At 49.8% G+C, this 19598-nt stretch overlaps 8 protein-coding genes across 8 annotated transcripts; 5 read left to right on the top strand and 3 right to left on the bottom strand.

Annotated features, from left to right (window-relative positions):
• Nucleotides 1–4959: 4959 nt before the first annotated feature.
• On the bottom strand, nt 4960–5975 carry N7458_012829 (dihydrodipicolinate synthase family protein; the record flags this gene model as incomplete). Its single annotated transcript, XM_056916210.1, has 2 exons — nt 4960–5511; nt 5583–5975. The coding sequence occupies 2 exons, from the start codon at nt 5973–5975 to the stop codon at nt 4960–4962; spliced, it is 945 nt and encodes a 314-aa protein (XP_056760964.1).
• Nucleotides 5976–7053: 1078 nt separating this feature from the next.
• On the top strand, nt 7054–8582 carry N7458_012828 (C6 transcription factor; the record flags this gene model as incomplete). Its single annotated transcript, XM_056916209.1, has 3 exons — nt 7054–7580; nt 7636–8073; nt 8150–8582. 3 exons carry the CDS (start codon nt 7054–7056, stop codon nt 8580–8582), a joined length of 1398 nt encoding a protein of 465 aa, XP_056760963.1.
• A 10-nt stretch (nt 8583–8592) lies between these two features.
• On the top strand, nt 8593–9204 carry N7458_012827 (uncharacterized protein; the record flags this gene model as incomplete). The annotated part of the gene is made up of 2 exons (XM_056916208.1): nt 8593–8734; nt 8795–9204. The coding sequence occupies 2 exons, from the start codon at nt 8593–8595 to the stop codon at nt 9202–9204; spliced, it is 552 nt and encodes a 183-aa protein (XP_056760962.1).
• A 136-nt stretch (nt 9205–9340) lies between these two features.
• On the bottom strand, nt 9341–10678 carry N7458_012826 (metal-dependent hydrolase family protein; the record flags this gene model as incomplete). The annotated part of the gene is made up of 1 exon (XM_056916207.1): nt 9341–10678. The coding sequence occupies one exon, from the start codon at nt 10676–10678 to the stop codon at nt 9341–9343; it is 1338 nt and encodes a 445-aa protein (XP_056760961.1).
• Nucleotides 10679–11341: 663 nt separating this feature from the next.
• On the top strand, nt 11342–12835 carry N7458_012825 (uncharacterized protein; the record flags this gene model as incomplete). The annotated part of the gene is made up of 2 exons (XM_056916206.1): nt 11342–11964; nt 12022–12835. The coding sequence occupies 2 exons, from the start codon at nt 11342–11344 to the stop codon at nt 12833–12835; spliced, it is 1437 nt and encodes a 478-aa protein (XP_056760960.1).
• Nucleotides 12836–13933: 1098 nt separating this feature from the next.
• On the top strand, nt 13934–14452 carry N7458_012824 (fungal specific transcription factor domain-containing protein; the record flags this gene model as incomplete). The annotated part of the gene is made up of 1 exon (XM_056916205.1): nt 13934–14452. The coding sequence occupies one exon, from the start codon at nt 13934–13936 to the stop codon at nt 14450–14452; it is 519 nt and encodes a 172-aa protein (XP_056760959.1).
• A 1715-nt stretch (nt 14453–16167) lies between these two features.
• On the bottom strand, nt 16168–18048 carry N7458_012823 (L-glutamate gamma-semialdehyde dehydrogenase; the record flags this gene model as incomplete). The annotated part of the gene is made up of 4 exons (XM_056916204.1): nt 16168–17287; nt 17338–17702; nt 17761–17868; nt 17926–18048. 4 exons carry the CDS (start codon nt 18046–18048, stop codon nt 16168–16170), a joined length of 1716 nt encoding a protein of 571 aa, XP_056760958.1.
• Nucleotides 18049–18366: 318 nt separating this feature from the next.
• On the top strand, nt 18367–19569 carry N7458_012822 (mitochondrial carrier protein; the record flags this gene model as incomplete). The annotated part of the gene is made up of 6 exons (XM_056916203.1): nt 18367–18472; nt 18526–18537; nt 18585–18682; nt 18737–18772; nt 18826–19457; nt 19539–19569. The coding sequence occupies 6 exons, from the start codon at nt 18367–18369 to the stop codon at nt 19567–19569; spliced, it is 915 nt and encodes a 304-aa protein (XP_056760957.1).
• Between the last annotated feature and the right edge of the window lie 29 nt (nt 19570–19598).

The following is a 19598-nucleotide window of genomic DNA, read 5'->3' as shown; positions in this document are numbered from 1 at the left end:
ACCGGCCGTAACTATATATTAGGCTAGTTCCCTCTCTAAATTCGTGCGCGATCCCTGCGAAACTTAGTAGTTCGGGCACGACCGTATAAGATCTTCGATATCCTACCGTATTTGCGGCTACTATGCTCGCGGACGGAGTATACCTATAAGGCCTAGGTAGCCTAAGTGACTAAATTCCTTATATAGGCGGTTCACGAGGTCTCCACGGAAGATCGGCTCTAAATACGGGGCACAAAGCCTATCTTCGTAGGCAAAGATAAGGTTCCGTTCTCCTAGGTAGGCGTCGTCTTCCTGAAAGCTTAATTTCGGTACAAATCGCGAGACGGCTTTTGCTATAGAAGGGTCCTTCGGTAGCTCCTCCTTCTCTAGGAACTAGCGAGTTGCGGATAACTAGATATCTTCGGGGACTTTCATAACCGTATAGGCCTCTACTTAAGCGAGAGCAAGAGAAAAGTCCTATATCGGTCGGGATTTCGATATATTAGCAGGCCTATCCTCCACGAAATCAGGCCTGCGGCTTAATACATCTAGGACTACTACGTCCGATCCCTTCCGATACTAAATACGCAGGTTATACTCCTAAAACTCTGCTACCTAGCGAGCTAATCGCTTGCTATAGGTCTTAGTGGAGGTTAGGTATTAAAGACTTACGTGATTAGTAACGATTGTAGTCTACGTGCCGTTCTTAATATAGCGGTCCTATAGTCGCAAAGCTTCCTTAATCGCTAGAAGTTCCTTCTCCTAGACGGGGTAGTTTAATTCCGGCCCCGTAAGCTTTCGACCGTCGTAGGCGATAGGATATAACTTCCCGTCCGCTCCTAATTAGAGCAAGACTATCCCGATCGCCTATTCTAATATATCTATCTCGATTATAAAGGGTTTTAACAGATCCGGCTGCGCTATAACTAGGGCCTCCGTGAGCTTTTGCTTTAGAGTAGAAAAGGCACTCTCGCACGCAGTCGTCCACCGAATAGGACGGAACTTCTTCTAACGAAGTTCCTAGTCAGTTTCCTTGAATAATTCATATAAGGAGGCGCAGATCTATACGAATCCACGAATAAACCGGCGATAGTACGTAGCGAGGCCGACGAACTAGCGTAATTCGTGTATGTTTCGCGGTTTCGGCTACGTACGGATAATCTCTACTTTAGCCGGTAGTAGGCGGATACGTCCGTTTCTAATAATATAGCTATAGAACTCTAGCTCGTTCGCGGTAATAACACACTTGCCCGGCTATACGATTAATTAGTTACGATCGAGTATAGAGAGAACCTTCTCTAGGTGATCGTAATAGTCCTCTATCGAATCAGAGTAAACAAGGATATTATCGAGGTATACGACCACGAACGCTCCTAAATAGGGCCGTCAGGCCTTATTTATAATCGTTTAGAAGGTTGCGGGCGTATTGCAAAGACTAAAAGGTATTGCGAGCTATTCGTATTTGCCCCAAATCGTATTAAATATAGTCTTCTTAATCGATTTCTCCTCTATACGGACCTACTAGTAGCCGGAAGCAAGGTCGATCTTCGTAAGGACCTTAGCGTGTCTAACACGATCTAATAGCTCTTAGATCCGTGGTAGCAGGTATCCGTTCTTGACCGTAAGCTCGTTCAACGCTCGATAGTTAATATATATTCGCTATATTCCGTTAGCTTTCTTTACAAAGATAACGGGAAACCCCTATACGCTCGTAGACGGCCGAATCAGGCCCTTCTTTAGAAGCATCTCGACCTATTCTATCTGCTCGCGGAGTTTCTCGTCCGATATTAGGTACGAATTGATATTAACAGGTACAGCATCGCCCGTTTTGATCTCGTAGGCGAACGTACGCTTAGGCGGTAATACCTCCGGTAGCGAATCCTTGAAGACGCCAGGAAATCGCTCGAGGATCCTATAGATCTTCTTGTCTTTATAGCCCGGTAGCACGCCTTTACTTCCTTTCTCGGCCTCTTATAGGACTAAGAGTCTGCCTTCCGTTCCTCTCTTCCGTATTACCCTGCTAACCTGCCTCGTACTTAATAAATTCAGTCCTCCTTCGCCTAGGACGTGCCTAGCTAATTCCGGTAAGGGCTCGATCCGGTGCGTTCTAGAGCGATCTCGTAGTCTTATAACTAAAGTAATCTAATCGATCCGAGGGTTATATAACCTAAGGAAATCTCGGCCGAGGATGAACTCGTAGTCCAGAAGCTCTAGAACCTATACGTTTACGCGCCCTTGCTAGGAACTAAGAGTAATCGGGACACAAACGGACGTATTTATAAACAATCGTCCCCTATCTAGCATCCTTACACGTAGAGGTTCGATATAGTTCTCCTTTACAACCCCGCCGAGCCGCTTAACGACGGCCGGGGATATAAACGTATAAGACGCTCTATAATCTAGAAGAGCGCGAATAGATATATTCTTCCCTAGGAGCCCTAGTATAGCTCCGTAAAATAGCAGAGTCTCCTGCTACGTTTAGGGATATATCCTTATAGGCGTGTTCGTTCCTCTTCGGGTCTAGTCGGTCCTCGATCGGTATATTAGGAACTTTCGAAGCTTCCTAGAGGCAGCTAACGAGTACTTCAATATCGTTAGGCCCCTCTAGTTTCCCGACGGCTTCGATTGTTCCTGTTCGGGTCTCTCTTTCTTCGGATTTAGGCAGTTCCTCTTGAAATACCCTTCCTTTCCGTAGCTAAAGTATTTCTTCCCCCTCCTCTATACCCGTCCGCTTAGTATTACAGATAGATCTATCGTATCGGCGTCTGCGGCCTATTTAGCGTAATAGCCCGCGAGCGTAGCGCCCTCTTCGTAGCTTTTAAAGCGGTTAATAATCTCGTGAAGATCGGTAGGAGGGTTCCGCTCCTCTACCTATCGTCGCTGCAGGTACGTTTAGGCGCCGTCTCGAAGGAACTCGACGAAAATAGCGTCCGGAATCGCCTATTCGTATTCGATCGCGGCCTGCCGGAGCTAAGTAGCGTACTCTATAAAGGGCTGTCTCGTACCTTGTCGGAGCGTCTTAAACCGATCCTATCTCTTCGCGGTACTAAGGTACTCCGAAAACTCGCGGTTAATCTAATCCTTATAACCCTACTAGGTCGTGATAGCGGTTTCGTATCCGTTCGCTACCTAACGTTCGTAGCTACGCTAACCTCTTTAGGACTTCCCTGTTAGAGCACCGCTAGCGTATATAACCTTTTCCTAGTCGGTCAGCTCTATAGTAGATAACTCGGCTACCTGCTAGAAGTAACGCTCGCAATTATAGAGGTATTCGCGTACTATATCCTCTTAGATCTTGCTACTATAGTCCCGAATCTTGTTAATCGTCTTTAGAAGGGCCCGTTTCTTCTCCGATTCCGCACGATCGCTCGCAGCCGCTCTTAGCGCGGCTATTAAGGTCGCCGCCCTTACGTTCGTATCCGTTAGTTGTAGGAGGCGAACGGTTTCCCTAATAAGGCGTACTATCGCTTCTCGATCCTACGCGCCTTGCTATAAATAGAGGTACTGCTAGCCTATCTCGTATAGTAGTAGGAGTAGCGCTACGGTCGTTAACGAATCCGGTAGGTCTTAGGCGTGAGGATTCGGGCCCTATTAGTCAGGACCTTAGACGTTCGGGTCCTAGGGCTCGTGGGTTTAGGCCCGGGAGGCCTGTTCGTCGGTTAGGGTGTACGGAAAGTGTTCTATAGTAATTGACTGTTTAATGCGAGAGTGAAAGGAGGCTTATACTAATCCGTTCGAAGCATTCCTTTCCGACACTCTCGTAGTTTTTTACTTTAGCTCGCTTACAGCCCTAACTTCCGGCCGTGTGCGAGCAGAAGGATACCCTACAGGAGGAATCGCTCGCGATTAGGCTGCTTAGACCCCTTTTCGCTGCGTTAGTTGCCTTTCAAGGGAGAAGCCCGCACTACGGTAAGGGTTTAAGGTCACTATAATGTTATTCGAAGCCTTCTCTCTTAACGCTTTCGCTCGCAATAAGGGCCCTCTAGTACCCTTCTATCGCGCGATCCTCTCCGTCGATCGTGAGTTCAGATCTTCTTGGGAGACCCTTTTCGTGAGCGGTCTCCCCCGGGCGGCCGCGGAGGGTCGCCCGTTTTTAAGGGTTTGCTACCATATGTGATCTTGGTAGAGCATGTTTTGTTATATTCGTAAGGAAATGGGTCTAAATGAGTGTAATCCGGTAGATACCGGCAGAATTCTGGGTGCCTGGGCCGTACGGATGATGTAATCAGGCCACACGTGGCCGTCAGGATCACAATTATATATACGCCCTGTTTTCTCTACAAAAATCATGTCAATTATCAATCATACAGATCAGCAGATTCAATACAATCAACCAAGCTTCAGTCCTACCTCACTTTTCTCTCATCATGATCTATTCTAAGCCGAATTGCACTTATCCTTCCTATTCAATCAAGAGGAAGAAAGATCAATCGATCTTATTCAATCATCATCAACCTTCTTCCTCTCTACCTACCTGCGCAGCAGATCGCTTGCTCACATCTTCGCTATTTGATTACGGTTTAATGCACCAGACGCATCGCCAATTCCAACAATAACTCAACAACTAGAAAAGATAAAGATAATTAAATTATAGTTTTGAAATCCTTATACCTTTCTCTCCATATTAGTATTGATTATAAGTTCCAATTCTTGATGTCTTATGTTTCCTCAAGGTCGCGATTTGCTATATAGATTTTTCGATAGATCGCTAGATTTGGCTATCTTATTAAATGATCTCGAAGACCCGATCGGAAAATTCCACTAATCGATAGAGATAGGGGGTGGGGTGCAAGATTTAAACCTTAAAGTCGTCTACCCCCCCTTTGGCCAAGACTTCTTAACTATGAGAACCCCCCCGACCCCCCCCCCTCTCCCCCTATATAGCCCGACTATATTTCGGTACATTCTTCGTCTGTACGACCATCTTTGGTTCTGACAACAGAGAATACATCCATCGATTGATAGCCAAAAGCGACCATATCACAGTTTTGTAGACGGAAGTTGCACCTCTAGATCAATGACGGCTTGCAGTGCACTTGAAATATCTGCGTGCATAGTCGCAATTTCAACACTAGGGAGAGGCTTCCGCGCGGAAGGGCTCCCATAGCCGAACCACTTCACGTTTGCTGCCTTCACACCCGAGACGCCCATTTTCAAAAGTTGCCAGTCTGCCAAAGATAGGAGGGCTTGAATTCTCTGCGCTTTCTGGATCTCGCCGCCGTTGTATAATCGGATAACCTCCACATGAACTTTCGGGACTAGGTTGGCAAGAGCGGAAATGACACCTCTGGACCCCACCACGAGTCCTGGAAGCAAAAAGTCGGCCTTCCCAGCGAAAGGTGAGAAACCCGAAGCTGACAGAGTGGCCGAGAGTCGTTGAAGTTTACCAAGATTGCCACAGGTGAGTTTGGCGCCGACGATATTGGGGCATTGTCGAGCCAGATCAATGATAAGGTCCGAGTCAAGATCTATATTTGCAGTGACACCAGGAAAGTTGTAAATAATGATTGGAAGCGGCGATTTCTCAGCAACCTAGACGTTCCAAAAAATCATGGTCGGCCGCGTCAGCGGGGTCATGGATGAGTGCAAGGTCAGAGGCATACCTCAACGTAGAAAGATTTGATCACTGGCTTACTCATTGCTGCACTCCAGTAGTTCGGAGGCAGGACGAGAGCATAGTCGGCACCGGCCTTGTGAGCCTCCGCAATGAACTGTAATGTCTCTCTCACACTGTTGGCACTGCAACCAGCGATGATCACAGGTTTAACATTGACTTGCTTCGCAGTAACCTGCACTTGACGGATGACTTCGAACCGCTCTTCGTGAGAAAGGTGTGTTGCCTCGCCGTTGCTACCGTGTATCACAAGACCAGATACGCCACTAGTGAGAAGTCTCCTGACATGCTGAGCAATCGAGTCAAGGTCAATCGATTCGTCGTCGTTGAAGAATGTCACGACTGGTGTATAAACTCCATAACGAGGTGGCTGAAAGGACATCGTGATTCGCAATGTTGGATGAGGGTTTAGTGACCGAGATGAAAGACATACGAGTGATTTTTCATCCTCATTCTAGCAATATGTAAACTCAAATAGGACTTATATAATTGTTTCCTCCACACAACTACTCCTGAACAGCAGTGTATAATCCGAATTTGATGCCACGAACCCTACTGGCCTTGTATCCACGCCGAAATATTCGGCAAAGCCGCCGAACCCTTCGGTCGGGCAACCGATCGGCGACAAGTGCATTTCACTCGGCCCACCGTACAGACCTTGATCAACTTGTCCCTATGTCGGCAATGCAAGCCCGACAAGGGTGTTGCTGTGTCGACAATTGAGTACCCTAGTTGAAACAGGCAGTTGTGGCTGATTGGGTGCGGTGCAAACCCAGAGACTCACCGTTGCCAAGCCTACAGTTCATGATTTCGATTGGCACGAATACTTGTCGTCAGGACGTGCATGCATGCTATATACGATATACTGGCCCGGTTGGGGGCAAGAGAAACTTTGCACCTTGCAGACCGATTACAATTCACGACATGTTTGGGCGGTTGGAAATCTACCAACACAAGCCCCCACATATGGAATGATAATCTAACTTGATTGGAAAGATCCTGGAGATAATGGATTTGAAAGCCACGGTCGGATCCCAATTCTCGGATCGCATGAAAATAGAAATAGCTCGGGGTAGACTCGCGATGATTGGTTCGGTGCCATCCCGAGCCAATGGTCAACATTGTCGGATGCTCTCTCCGAAATACACCGCATATCGCTGGGATTGACCCAACTTACCCGATACGGAACAAGCCTGATGCCATCGATGAATAATGAGTATGACGTACTGGCTTTGGAGTTTCCACGACCAACTTCAATGTTCAAGCCCAAATTGTGACAACCCTGCAACCTGATCAAGTTTCCCGCGCCTACATCCAAGAATCGTTGATATACTGAGCGGTTAGACAAGCGCACGATCGGCGTGCAAGTTCCGGAATTACCCTCGTCACCGGACGAATGCAAGATGGTACCGTCAAATTCCGCATCTCAACCGACCAAAAGGCCACGATCTACCCAAAAGATGTCCAAAACCGGCATTGGAAACAGGCCTTATCGCTCCCACAAGGTCAGAGCTTGCGATACGTGTCGAAAACGCAAGGCGCGATGCACAGTGGACATTCCACATCAACCATGTATTACATGTCGTGTGCAAGGCACCAATTGCCTATATGAGGATTCGTTCCGAGGCGAACATCTCAAGCGACCGTCGATTCACAAAGTGACCGAGACATTACAAAGTCCAGCGGTGGCTAAGAGAGACTCCAAGGCCCGGACTCTATGGAATCGTGAACTCGACTCTATCTTTATGATAGGTCCCATGGAAGCAGAAGACGCGCATGTCATCGATGCCTACATCTCCCAGGAAAATTCTGATGGCATCACGAACGGTTTGAGCACTATATATCCAAGCATACCAAACAGCCCTGCGCTTGATGCCACTGTGCCCCCGAAACCGCACGGTGGACGGGTGAGAGGACCACCCGGGGAGGCACAGCGAGACACACTACAGCACATTATTGGTCCAATACGACATGACTTGGTCAGGCTGTGAGTATTCCAGCAACACAAATGTGGAATATGAGATACTGACGATGAGTGGAAGATTTGTCAAGCAATTTAATGCTGCATTCCCGTGCATTGAGATACGATCATTCTGGAATAGTTATATTGCAGATCGTACGAACGGTCCGTCTTCATCACTTCTATGCCAAATATACTCGGCATCATTGCAGTATTGGAAGTACATTCCGGGATTATCTGGCCGTCCCAAGCCTGAAGCCTTGTATGTATTCAAGCTGTCCACGGATGCTTTGGATGAAGATTTTACAGAGCCTGGTATATCCACGATCAATGCAGCATTGGTCAATCTCGCCGTTGGGCCGATTCACTCTGTATCGAACCGTGCCATCACCTGTGGTCGTATGGTATCTCTGGCTTACTGCCTAGGATTGAACGCCGATCCTATAAGTTGGAACATCTCTGAAGACGAGAGAGACCAAAGAATCAGACTTTGGTGGTGTCTTTTAATCCACGATCACTGGTGAGTCATTTCTGGAGCTTCTCTATGAAAGCTGCAGGCGGTCTGGTGGAATGTGACCTGACATTTCATATGATAGGGGAAGCCTTGCATATGGAGTACCTCCACACATATCGAAGGGGCAATACGACGTACCCATTCCGATGTCACAGAGCCTATCTTGGAAAGATCCCATGGAATCAGGAGATCTTGCAAGTACCGACTGCTTTATTTCACTCTGCCGTCTCACAGAGATATTGGGAGGTATATTGCCTTTTATATTTGAGAAAGTACCAAGAACGACAATGCTCTATGATTTAAAAAGACTGAGACAGATTTTGGTAGACTTGGACATCTGGGAAGATTCATTGCCCACGTCAATCAAACCGAATGAGTGTCTTGGTTATGGGTCGCATCAAACTATTGGGTTGAACAATTTGCGCTTAGCATTTCTTTACACGAAAATGCTTGTTTACCGATTGCAATTCAATGTGAGTGTACTCTGGCTTGCGGGTCGTGAGAGCAAAAGTTGACCTGGCTCGTATGTGGAAGGCAAGCCAAAGGGACACTGATGACAATGCGTCATCCAGCTTTTTCCAATCCGAGTGCCGTAGAGCGGGCGAAGGCATTGTTCGATTCATTTGTAACCTTGGAGCTACCGACTTCCATGACTTTTGGTTGCCATGTACGTTTTGCCCTGTCTTTCCCAACGGACGATGCATAAGTTCCTGACCACAGAGAACAGATAATTCATTTATTCTCAAATCAACAGCAGTTTTTTTGATTCGATGCGCCTTGGAAGTCGGGGACGACGGTCGCAGACTTAGCTGTCTGAATCAAGTGCAAATTCTTGTCGCAGCCTTGCGGCATGCTCGTCGAGAGTACGACTGGGACATAGGAGCCACGTGTCTGGACTATTGGGAGCGTGTAAATCCATTTCTTCCCAAGACAAAACATGAGAAGGATCAACAATGGGAACCAGAGGGAGTCACAGAAAGTCATTTGAACGCGGTTGAGCCGGCGAAGACCGCATCTCTACGGGACCCAATGAACGAGCTGATGGATGATATATTATCGGACGCAGTGGACCTGTTTCCTCTCGATATGACTGGCATCTGGGGAATGACTACGTTGCACGATAGGATTGCTACTTGATGGAATCAGATCTGGATCGTTGGTCTTGGTAAGATAGATCAAAAGTGCAATCTACCACACTAAAAAGGCTCGCGAGACGAGAGTAATTGACATGTCCTTCAACGTGAAATAAGTACACTGCTCGAATATGATCTCACTAGGCTTGGACATGGCAAGGATTGTAGAGAGGGTCTACGCACAGCCAATCCGACTTCTTGAAAACAATACGCCCATCCTTCAGAAGAGCCACAAGATGCTCCTGCATGCGATCGAGCACAGTAATGTCCTCCAGGGGGTTAGATGCCAATATCAGCATGTCGGCAAGAGCCCCTTCTTTGATGCACCCGAGCTGACCCTCCATTCCTACGTATCTGGCCGCATTGACGGTAGCGGACTTTAAGATGTCCTTTGCACTTAGTACGGCCGACCGAATGGAGAACTCTTGATTTTGCAGAGGGTGTAGGCCTGCCAGTAAATCGGAGCCATAGCAGATTGTTGCACCTGCTTTCTGCAAAATGGACAAGGCTTCCAGTCCACTGGCGAGGACCTGACGATTCTTGGCTTGGCTGAAATCATCCAGGAACTTATCAAAAGGTGGCTTGGACATTCCGTGATAAGTCACCAACGTCGGAGTAAAAACGACGTCCAATTTCGTGCAGTAGGCCGCAGTCTCTTCGTTAATGAAATTTGCATGTTCGATGCCTCGAACGCCGTTATCGACAGCATGACGAATAGCCTCCACGGTGTATGCATGTGCTGTAACGTATGTTTTTGACTGCTGCGCAGTGGTCGTGATCGCACGGATCTCCTCCGCAGTGAACTGAAGCATATCAAGCGCATCTGACGGGGTTGCGACACCACCACCACACATGATCTTGATGAAATCCGCTCCTTGCCGGAGCTCGTCGCGGGTAGCCTCTAGACACTCAGGTACTCCGTTGCACACCCGTGCGAGATCAGGGGTGTGGCCCCCACAGCATTTGTGTTCCGGCCCTTGGTAAATCGCGCGGAAATCCCCGTGGCCCCCAGTCTGAGAAAGTGCCTTGCCGGCGATGAAGAGTCGTGGACCCATAATCAAGCCTTCGGCTATGGCGTCACGGAGGGCATAGTCGGCACCACCGGTATCGCGTGCAGTGGTGAATCCGCGAAGAAGCATCTCCCGCGCTACAAAGGCAGAGCGATACGCAATGCTGTTCGGGCTCGCGAAAAACATGTCTTTTAAAGAGGCAGAGCCTGGGGTCGCAGTCATATGTACATGGCAGTCTATCAGGCCAGGACAGATGTACTGGCCCTTTAGATCTACTGCATTTGCCGGGAGGGAAAGTGGACTTGCTGCATCACCCGAGGAGACTTCCACGATTCGACCACCCTTGATGTGCACAAGGGCATTCTGGATGATATCGCCTGCTTCCACGTCCACGACATTGGCATTGTAAAATTTGATTTCGGGGCTTGCCGTTTCAGGTATCCACGGCTTGCTGGTGTTGCCACTCATCGTCTCGAAGGATAAACTGCTGCTGTTTGTGGATGAAGGGATCGCAGCAAAGGAAGACAATATTCACGGACTGAAGAAAGATCTGGAATGAATGTGGAAAGTAATACAGATGCTCCCCATCACTATCTACTGCTTCTTGTGCATAACTCTAAGAGATGGTCTACGCAAGCGCCCTTTCGGTGACAATGCCGGGTCTGGAGGTGACATCCGCAATCTTCATGCGGGGTAGCAAAAGCCTAAAAATTCAAGATAATCAAAAAGTGATAGTGATAGCGATAGGAGTCGGAGTTCGTCTATTCCGACGTTCGGCCTCATCCGAGCCCTAGGTGTTGCACGATAGCCCCGCCCCTCGGAAGAAGATATCGAAAATCCCGCTACAAAAGTTAATGATTTATGAGTGGGAACGGGAAACCTCTCGCATATGCGCTCCCCTCTTCCACCACATGGATCTCGGTGCAAGGTGCTAACAGCTCAACACGCCCTGTCGGGGACATCATCCGCATCTCGCCACATCCCTTCGGCTCACATCCGACTCAATAAAAGCGGTTCTCTAACGAATAAGGCTGTTCCATCGCAGCTTTTGATAAGTCTGCCTGCGAATCATACTCCCCGCCATCGATTTCGCAAGTGATTTCTGCCTTCGCAGGGGTGTTTATTGCAAAGATGGCTGTACCTAGGTCCTTGGGTCTCTTTCGAGGAGTACGGCCTACTTCCAAGCTTCCAAGATTCGGAGGTGAATTCTCAAGTGTCAAGCGAGCGAAGTCAACCGTCCCTGCGGTTGCGATCGGAGGGGAAAATGCAATCAATGCGACGCTTCCACATGCGCCGCCGCAACTTCCTCCACATTCGTTGCTACCCAACAAGATGCTGCTGAGGTCTCTTCTGGTGGCCACAATTTCCTCTCACCCTTGGCTGTTGACGCCAGCCTTAAAGATGCTCCAAGTACTGGTCCATCCTGAAGTACCTCTCCTCGATGTCGACAAGAATCCCCTGTTGCGAAGCATTCTCAAACGAACATTCTACAACCATTTCTGTGCCGGCGAGAACGGGGTGGAGGTCCGATGCACGATCGGCAACATCAAAGACATGGGTTTCAAGGGCGTAATTCTCACTTACGCTCGAGAGGTCGTGGTTGACGCCACCGGCCCGGCAACTGAAACTGCGACTCCAATCAGGGAGCAAAGCCCCACGATCGGAACTTCCACGGATGCCGGTGTTGAAGCCTGGAGAGAAGGTGTTTTGGATACAGTCGAGATGGTTGGGCCTGGTGATATCCTTGCGTTGAAGTAAGCTCCCCCATCCGGCATAGACATTGAATAGTTAGCTCATTGTATGTTTCCAAGGCTCACTGGGGCTGGCGAATCTGCGATGAAGGCTCTTTCGGCCAATCAGCCTCTTCCAGAGCAGATGATGAATGCGCTCGAAGAGATCTGTTCGCGCGCCGTGGCGCAGAAAGCCCGCATTTTCATTGACGCTGAGCAACAATCTGTCCAATCTGGCATTGATGCCGTCGCGTTGGACTTGATGAGACAATATAACACCGATGGGACTGCGGTAGTGTTCAACACCTATCAAGCTTATCTGAAAGGCACTCCCGCTACTGTGGAATCGCATCTGACGATTGCTGCAAAGGAGGGGTTTACTCTGGGTGTCAAGTTGGTCCGAGGTGCCTATATCAACTCTGAGCCACGGGCTCTCATCAATGATACCAAGTCTGATACGGATGACTCGTACAACTCGATTGCCGAGGGTATGATCCGACGATGCTATGGGCCATACGGTGGCGAGAAGTCTTTCCCGTCCACGGAGTTGTTCTTGGCTACCCATAACAGAGAGAGTGCTCTGCTCGCAGACCGGTTGGTCAAGGAACAGCTTGCAGCTGGGCTTCCCACAGTCAAGGTTCAGTACGGTCAGCTGCTAGGCATGGCAGACGGAGTGAGTTGCAAGCTGCTCCAGCTTGGCCAAGCGAAGAGCGATGATGCTCGGCATGTCGCCCCAGAGGTTTTCAAGTGCCTTAGCTGGGGAACTCTTGGAGACTGCCTCTCGTATCTCCTGCGCCGGGCGGTGGAGAATCGGGACGCCGTTGGTCGCACCAAGGAAGAATATTTGGCGCTCCGGAAGGAGACTTTCCGGCGGTTGAGGCGCGGTTTTACTTAGTTATGATTACCGTCTCGAATGTACCAATATACAATTCTGCAAGGTGCTGCTGGGAAGAGTCGTAGCTGATCACGTAGCATTCGGTGTCTGTCGGGCTAGGGTGGGGTTATGCCCTGTCGCCAGGCGCGATGAATCTGATTTACAGGCCCTTCAATTTGCATCGATAGCAACTACTAGCGTGCTCGAAAGGTGATTTCTAATACACCAACGGCGATGGTCGGTCGCTCGAATGCCTTGTGACGAAGATGATTGACCAGTTCACATCCTGAACCTTTGGGGCCACATACTTCGGATCACGGGCCCGAGAGCCCCGCACCCGACTCTCAACCTTCCGAGACTCCCGACGACCCCATTCAGCTCGCGTCGGACGCGGTATCAGAAACTGTGCATGAGTATACAGCATGGTCGCATCAAATCCTCGGTCAACGAATGCGTATGTACACATCTCGCATCCATGTCATATTTTCCTGATGAAGAACGCGTGGTGACCTCGGTTCAGATGTGAGTCCTGCCGACGGCGCAAGGTGAAATGTTCCGGCGAGCAGCCTTGCCACGCATGTATCAAGCACAAGTGGGAATGCGTCTTCGACCATACTGGCCGTATGCGATACTCTCAAGCGTGAGTACTTTGGCCATGATGCCGACTCGGCCAAGATTAACCGCTCGTTCAGACAGGTCAAACGGCTATTGGATAAAATCCGAAATTATGAGGAGCAACTTGGCTCTCAGTCCGGTGGTAAGTCATTCCTCGCAACGCGAACGGTCTCCGGCGTGCTCATATCCAAGTGCCCGGTGTGACAGGTCCTCCGCGCTCATCGTCGAATGCTCCGGATCCAATTCCGATCGCACCTTCAGGACAGCCCGGACTCGCAAACCCTCAGAACCCGATAACGCCGGACAACCACGTGCCCGAGGAACAGCCATCAGAGACGCTGCCTTACGATGATAGCGTAGATGGCATCAGTCCAGGCATGTATATTAACGTGCGTCGAACTGAATTAGCGGATAAAGCTAACGGCGTATATAGCCACTGACTTGACCTCGGGGCCTGCATTTGAGTCCCAAGTGAGGTCCCTGCTTGACAGATCCAAGGACAACATGCCTCTCTCGAGTGGTGGGTATCAACAGGCTGCTGGTGGACCTGGTGGGCTTGTGGGTCACTGGGAATCAGTTCGCGGGCTTGTTGACGGTGCCAAAAGCCCTGAGATCCCGTCATTGGAAGAATCCCACCACCTGCTGGATCAATTTCTGTACTACCTGGGGGTGAGCCAGCACTTCTTTGACCCGCGTTCGTTTTCGGACTCTATGGTACTTTTTTTCCAATCGCCCGAGACCCGGGAACAACAGAAACGGACGACTTGGTTTACAGAGTATCTTCTCGTCATGGCCATGGCGAAGCTCATGGATGTTGACCAGGCTGCGTCTCAGCCACCGGGGTCAGATCTGTTTGCGGAGGCGCTGGGTCGTATTCCCCCGCTGCAAAACCTTGGTGAAGAGGGCGTGATTGCGGTGGAGATCCTGACATTGGTTGCCACATATCTACAATGGTGTGATCGAAAACACGACGCATACCTTTATGTATGTTCGCTTCTTCGCCGAGTTCACTCTATTTATTGACAAAGGTCAGATCGGTCTTGCTTTGAGACTAGCTATTGCACTCGGTTGCAACCTGCCCGAAAATGAACAGACATGCCTACCTTCACAGAGTGCCCAGAGGGTCAGGCTATGGTGGACTGTTTACATGTTAGACAGGTTTGCCTTCCCGATGCATCCATTACCTGTCCCTTGAGAATATGACTGCTCATCATGTATAGGCGTCTTTCGTCGGGGCTTGGATTGGCAGGTGGAGCCGATGAACGACAGCTGCGAGCAGGATATCCGCGGCATGCCGTGGGCTTTCCATCACCTGTGGCTATCACAATCAATGTCCGCATCGCGCGCATAACAGACGAGATCATGTGTTGTGAGCGTACTCAATCACTAGCTGCTCATAAGCTGTGGCCACTGACAAGTGTGAATTCAGCATTATATGGAAATCACTCCATTACCCAACTCGACCTTGTGAAGAGGATTCAGGTCATACTCCAGGAATTATATGATATAGGTCGATCTTTCCCTCAGTCGCTAGTCTTGGACTTCAATCAACCATTGGAAAGGGTGACACGCACGGGAGCGTCCTTATACTTGATGCTGTTCCAGGTAGTCTCTTTGATTCCCTCCTCATCTCGCTTTGAGAGCAGTTTCTGACATAAAACCAAAAGGCCATCATCCTTTGCACCAGGCCAATTCTATTGAGGAGAGTTCGCTTTGAGGTCCAAAGACAGCAAGAATCATTACCCCCGGAGCCGATCCCGGATATATTAGCCCGTCTCTGTGACACTTGTTACGAGGCTGCAACGCGAAGCTTGGCAATACTGTACAGCCTTCGACAACAACGGATAATACGTAAGTGTCGATGACCCGTCATCAATTCTCGCACAGGCTTCTCTAATAGATATAATCATGGTGCGCAGCACGTTATGGATTCTTCGATCTTGACGCGACTTTCTCTGCTGCCTTTGTGTTGGTAATGGCTGGGTTCGCAGAAACCGCGCAAAAGGAGCCGCCACCCGCGCTGGACCAGGCCTTCCACGTCCTCAGATTCCTCTCCCAGTCGGGTAATTCCGCAGCCGAGCAAAGATTTCAGGATATCACGCAGTCATGCTCGCACGTTTGGCCCAACTATGCTGTTGAAGGTGCACCACCTCCTGATCCCCAGAGTTCTCACAGAACTCCAGGACGAGACAGAGTACCACGTCCTGTCCCAAGACATGAATTGACAAGAGGTTCTCCCGCATATCCATCAGGCGCTCCAAGTTTTATAGGTCTTGCCCAAGATTTCGGACAATATTGTCTGGATGAGAGCCGGCTACTTGAGCCGTGGTCTCAGGACGGCAATTCGGGTACAGTCTTTGACATGGAGGGAGACTGGGGCTTAGACTTAACGGGTGAAGCTGAAGGGATATACTCAAGCTTCCACAATCCAATAATGTCCTTGACTGGCGTTGACTATATGGATTGGCTGGAAATCGAAAAGGTCTTTAACAGCGACGGGACTTGAGGCAGACGGATGTTTTTCTTGTGATATCGAAGCATCAATACCTGACTGGAGCTTATCAATAGCCTTGTGAGTTCTGAGCCAATGTGTATGACTACTTTATGGATTCATGACTATATAACGGGACGTAAAATCGCTTTTCGGAACCCCTCAGCATCCTTACAATTTGAACATGAATAAGTAAAGATTGACCTTTTTCAATTCACGCCTTGAATAATTAATACAGGGAAGTATACTACATCTCGTTCGAGGGGTAGGTGACATCATGGGTTAGTTGGAAGTCCTCCTTGATGCTGCGGATGCTTGCAAAGCGAGCAACCAAGTTGGTGCTGGTGGCCTTGTCATTGGTACCACTGGCACGGGAGCCTCCAAAGGGTTGATGGCCTACAACGGCGCCGCTGGTCTTGCAGTTGATGTAGAAGTTGCCGGCTGAGTGGCGTAGCTGCTTTTCGGCAGTTTCAATGGCAACGCGATCCTTGGCGAAAATAGCCCCAGTAAGGCCAAACTTGGTAGCCGAGTCTACCTGGGAAAGTGTTTCCTCAAACTGGCTGTCAGGGAAGACAAAGACAGACAGAATTGGGCCGAAGAACTCATTCTTCATCAGCGAGTGCAATGGATCCTCCACTTGGAAAACCGTAGGCTGCACGAACCAGCCCTGGGCACGGTCAGTCTGACCACCAGCCAAAAGAGTCACCGAGGTATCCTTCTTGGCTTCCTCAATGGCATTGTTCAGTTTTTCCCAGGAGCGCTCGTGGATAACAGGACCAATGAAGTTATCAAATTCGTCGGGGCGGCCCATCTTCAGTCTCTCGGTCTCAGCAACGAGCTGCTTCTTGAACTCGGGCCACGCCGATTCAGCCACGTAAAGACGGGACGTTGCCGAGCACTTCTGACCCTGGTACTCGAAGGCGCCGCGGACGGTGTTGACTACGGCATTGCGGATATCTGCGCTGCCGTGCACGACACCGAAGTTCTTACCACCGGTCTCACCGACGATACGGGGGTAGCTGTTGTAGCGTCCAATACGGACTCCATCGGAGATTTGGCCGTAGAGATCGCGGAACACTTCAGTTGAGCCGGTGAAGTGAAGGGCTGAGAACTTGGGATTTTCCAAGACAGTATCAGTGACGACCTTTGCGTTGCCAGGAAGGAATTGAATGACGTTGGGAGGCAGGCCAGCTTCCTCCAAAATCTTCTTCTGAAGATAACCAGAATAAACAGCGTAGTCAGAGGGTTTCCAGATTACTACGTTGCCCATAATAGCTGGGGCAGCGATCAGATTGGCACCAATCGCGGTAAAGTTGAAGGGGCTGATCGCGTAGACAAAGCCCTCCAGAGGGCGATATTCCAAGCGGCTGGATGAAATCAGACAAAGCGATATCAAACACGGAACCAAACCACTTACTTCCACATGCCGGCCTCATTCATAGTGTTCTGCTGCTTATACAACTCGGATGCGTAATGCACGTTGAAGCGATAGAAATCGGCCGTCTCGGCAGCCGCATCAATCTCAGCTTGCCAGATGTTCTTACCCTGGCCGAGCATCGTAGCAGCCATAATATCATAGCGGTACTTTGTGGCAACGAGCTCGGCTGCCCGCAGGAAGATTGCTGCTCGGCTGGTGAATGACATATTCTCCCACTCAGGCTTCGCCTTGAGTGCTTTTTCAATCGCTTCATTCACCTGCTCAGCAGAGGCTTCACGATAGTTGGCCACAGCCGAAGCATGGTCAGCAGGGTTTTCCTGAGACTTATTCAAGTTTGAAGAAATCTAATATCTTGTTAGTGTGTATGATTCATCCAACGTTTCCAAATTTCAAAGCACGAACCTCCAGGGAACCAATGGTGAGTGGCACTTGAACCGGGACCTGGCTCTTGAGCTTGTCCAGCGCATCTTGAAGCTTTGCCCGTTCGATTGAGTTCTTTCCGTATGATGGCTAGCAATATAAGTTAGATTGGCCTGCGATAGGGACTCACACCGACCGGGGGCTTACGTTGGGCTCGTTGCGAATTGGGGGAACCTTGAAGTTGGCCAGGCCGCCGAGATTCCGCCTCGCACCCGCGATAAGAACACCCGGCACGCGGGGAACAGTGCGGAATTTAGGTACGCAAAGCATGATCTGTGTGAGCTTTTCCAAGGCGTAAGATGGTGATTGAAGACCGGGGATTCTGGGCCTCCGCCCCAGTCTTAAGTGGGCTTGCAATACGCTGGGATGATCCCCACGGTCGGGATGTATCACCGAGCGATTTGGGTTTCGGATCTGAGCCGAACGATTCGTCCATTCGGCTGATGGCCGAACGCCACTGAGGATGACCCAACCACAGAAGCAGCGCGGCCGAGAGGGCGTAAATATGGGCGACCGAGAGAAGGGGAATTCCTGCTCAATACCAAAGCGACTGTGTCAAGATTGTGGTTTGACCAGCCCTTGAGCAAGATGCAGTCCGATACCAAAGAGATCAAGAGTCTGCCCATGGACTACAGGGAAAATGCAAAGGACTTGGCTGCCGGTGCAGCAGGTGGAGTGGCTCAAGTCCTGATAGGTGAGCAGGGGTCTCGTTGTGTGACTGTCTATTAGCACTAACTTTCAGAATAGGTCAACCCTTTGGTAAGTCAAGTATCTTGGACAGCAGTTCTATTGCTCACCTGCGATAGACATTGTCAAGGTCCGGCTACAGACTCAGTTTGGAGGAAGTGCCTTGACTGCTGCACGAAACATCTACGCCCAGGAGGGAGCCCGCTCCTTCTACAAGGTATGAAGAAGCCCTCGTGTGTCGAAGACTCTCGACTCTGATCCATCAGCGCAGGGGACATTGGTGCCGCTCCTAGGCGTTGGGGCTTGTGTAAGTCTTTCCATATTTCTCTCATCTAGACCTGTATACTCAGCCCATCATAGGTCAGTATACAGTTCGGTGCATTCCATGGATTCAGACAACTCATAGAATCCTATAATTATCGAAATGGTCACACCAAAGATCCAGGTCTGTCTTTGCCTCAATTCTATCTCGCAGGCGGTGCTGCAGGAGTGACGAACAGCCTCATTTCGGGCCCGGTTGAGCACATCCGCATCCGTCTCCAAACGCAACCACATGGTGATGCCCAGCTCTACTCCGGCCCATGGGACTGTGCTCGGAAGATCATCCGCCTTGAGGGCCCTGCTGGCTTATATCGAGGTCAGGTTGTGACACTGCTCCGAGAATTTCACGGATACGGCGTTTGGTTCGCTGCGTACGAAGGCCTCTTGGGATTCCTGCAACATCATGAGCAGAAGAAACGCGAGGAGCTACCCAACTGGCAGATTGCCATCTGCGGTGGACTGGCTGGTGAAGCTCTTTGGCTGTTGAGTCATCCTCTAGATGTGATTAAGAGTAAGATGCAGAGCGATGGTTTCGGTCCTAATCAGAAGTACCATAACATGAGACATGCCTTCAAGGAGACTTGGGTGACTGGGGGTATCAGAGGGCTCTTTCAGGGCCTGGGACCGGCTTTGTTGCGAGCAATGCCAGTGTCGGCGGGTACATTCGCAACGTGAGTATCCCTGTTATTGGCGTAGTGCTTGAAGGGATGCCCCCCCCACCACTGGGGATTCGTGAGCTAACTTGTCTCTAGTGTCGAGCTGGTCCGTAAATTGCTGGTCTAGTGCAACTTGACAATAGATTCTGATAAAAT

The sequence above is a fragment of the Penicillium daleae genome (assembly GCF_028827525.1).
Source record: "Penicillium daleae strain IBT 16125 chromosome Unknown utg000009l_segment0_segment0, whole genome shotgun sequence".
NCBI lineage: Eukaryota > Fungi > Ascomycota > Eurotiomycetes > Eurotiales > Aspergillaceae > Penicillium > Penicillium daleae.
The sequence above is the reverse complement of the archived record's forward strand: the minus strand, read 5'-3'. Positions and strand labels throughout refer to the sequence as shown.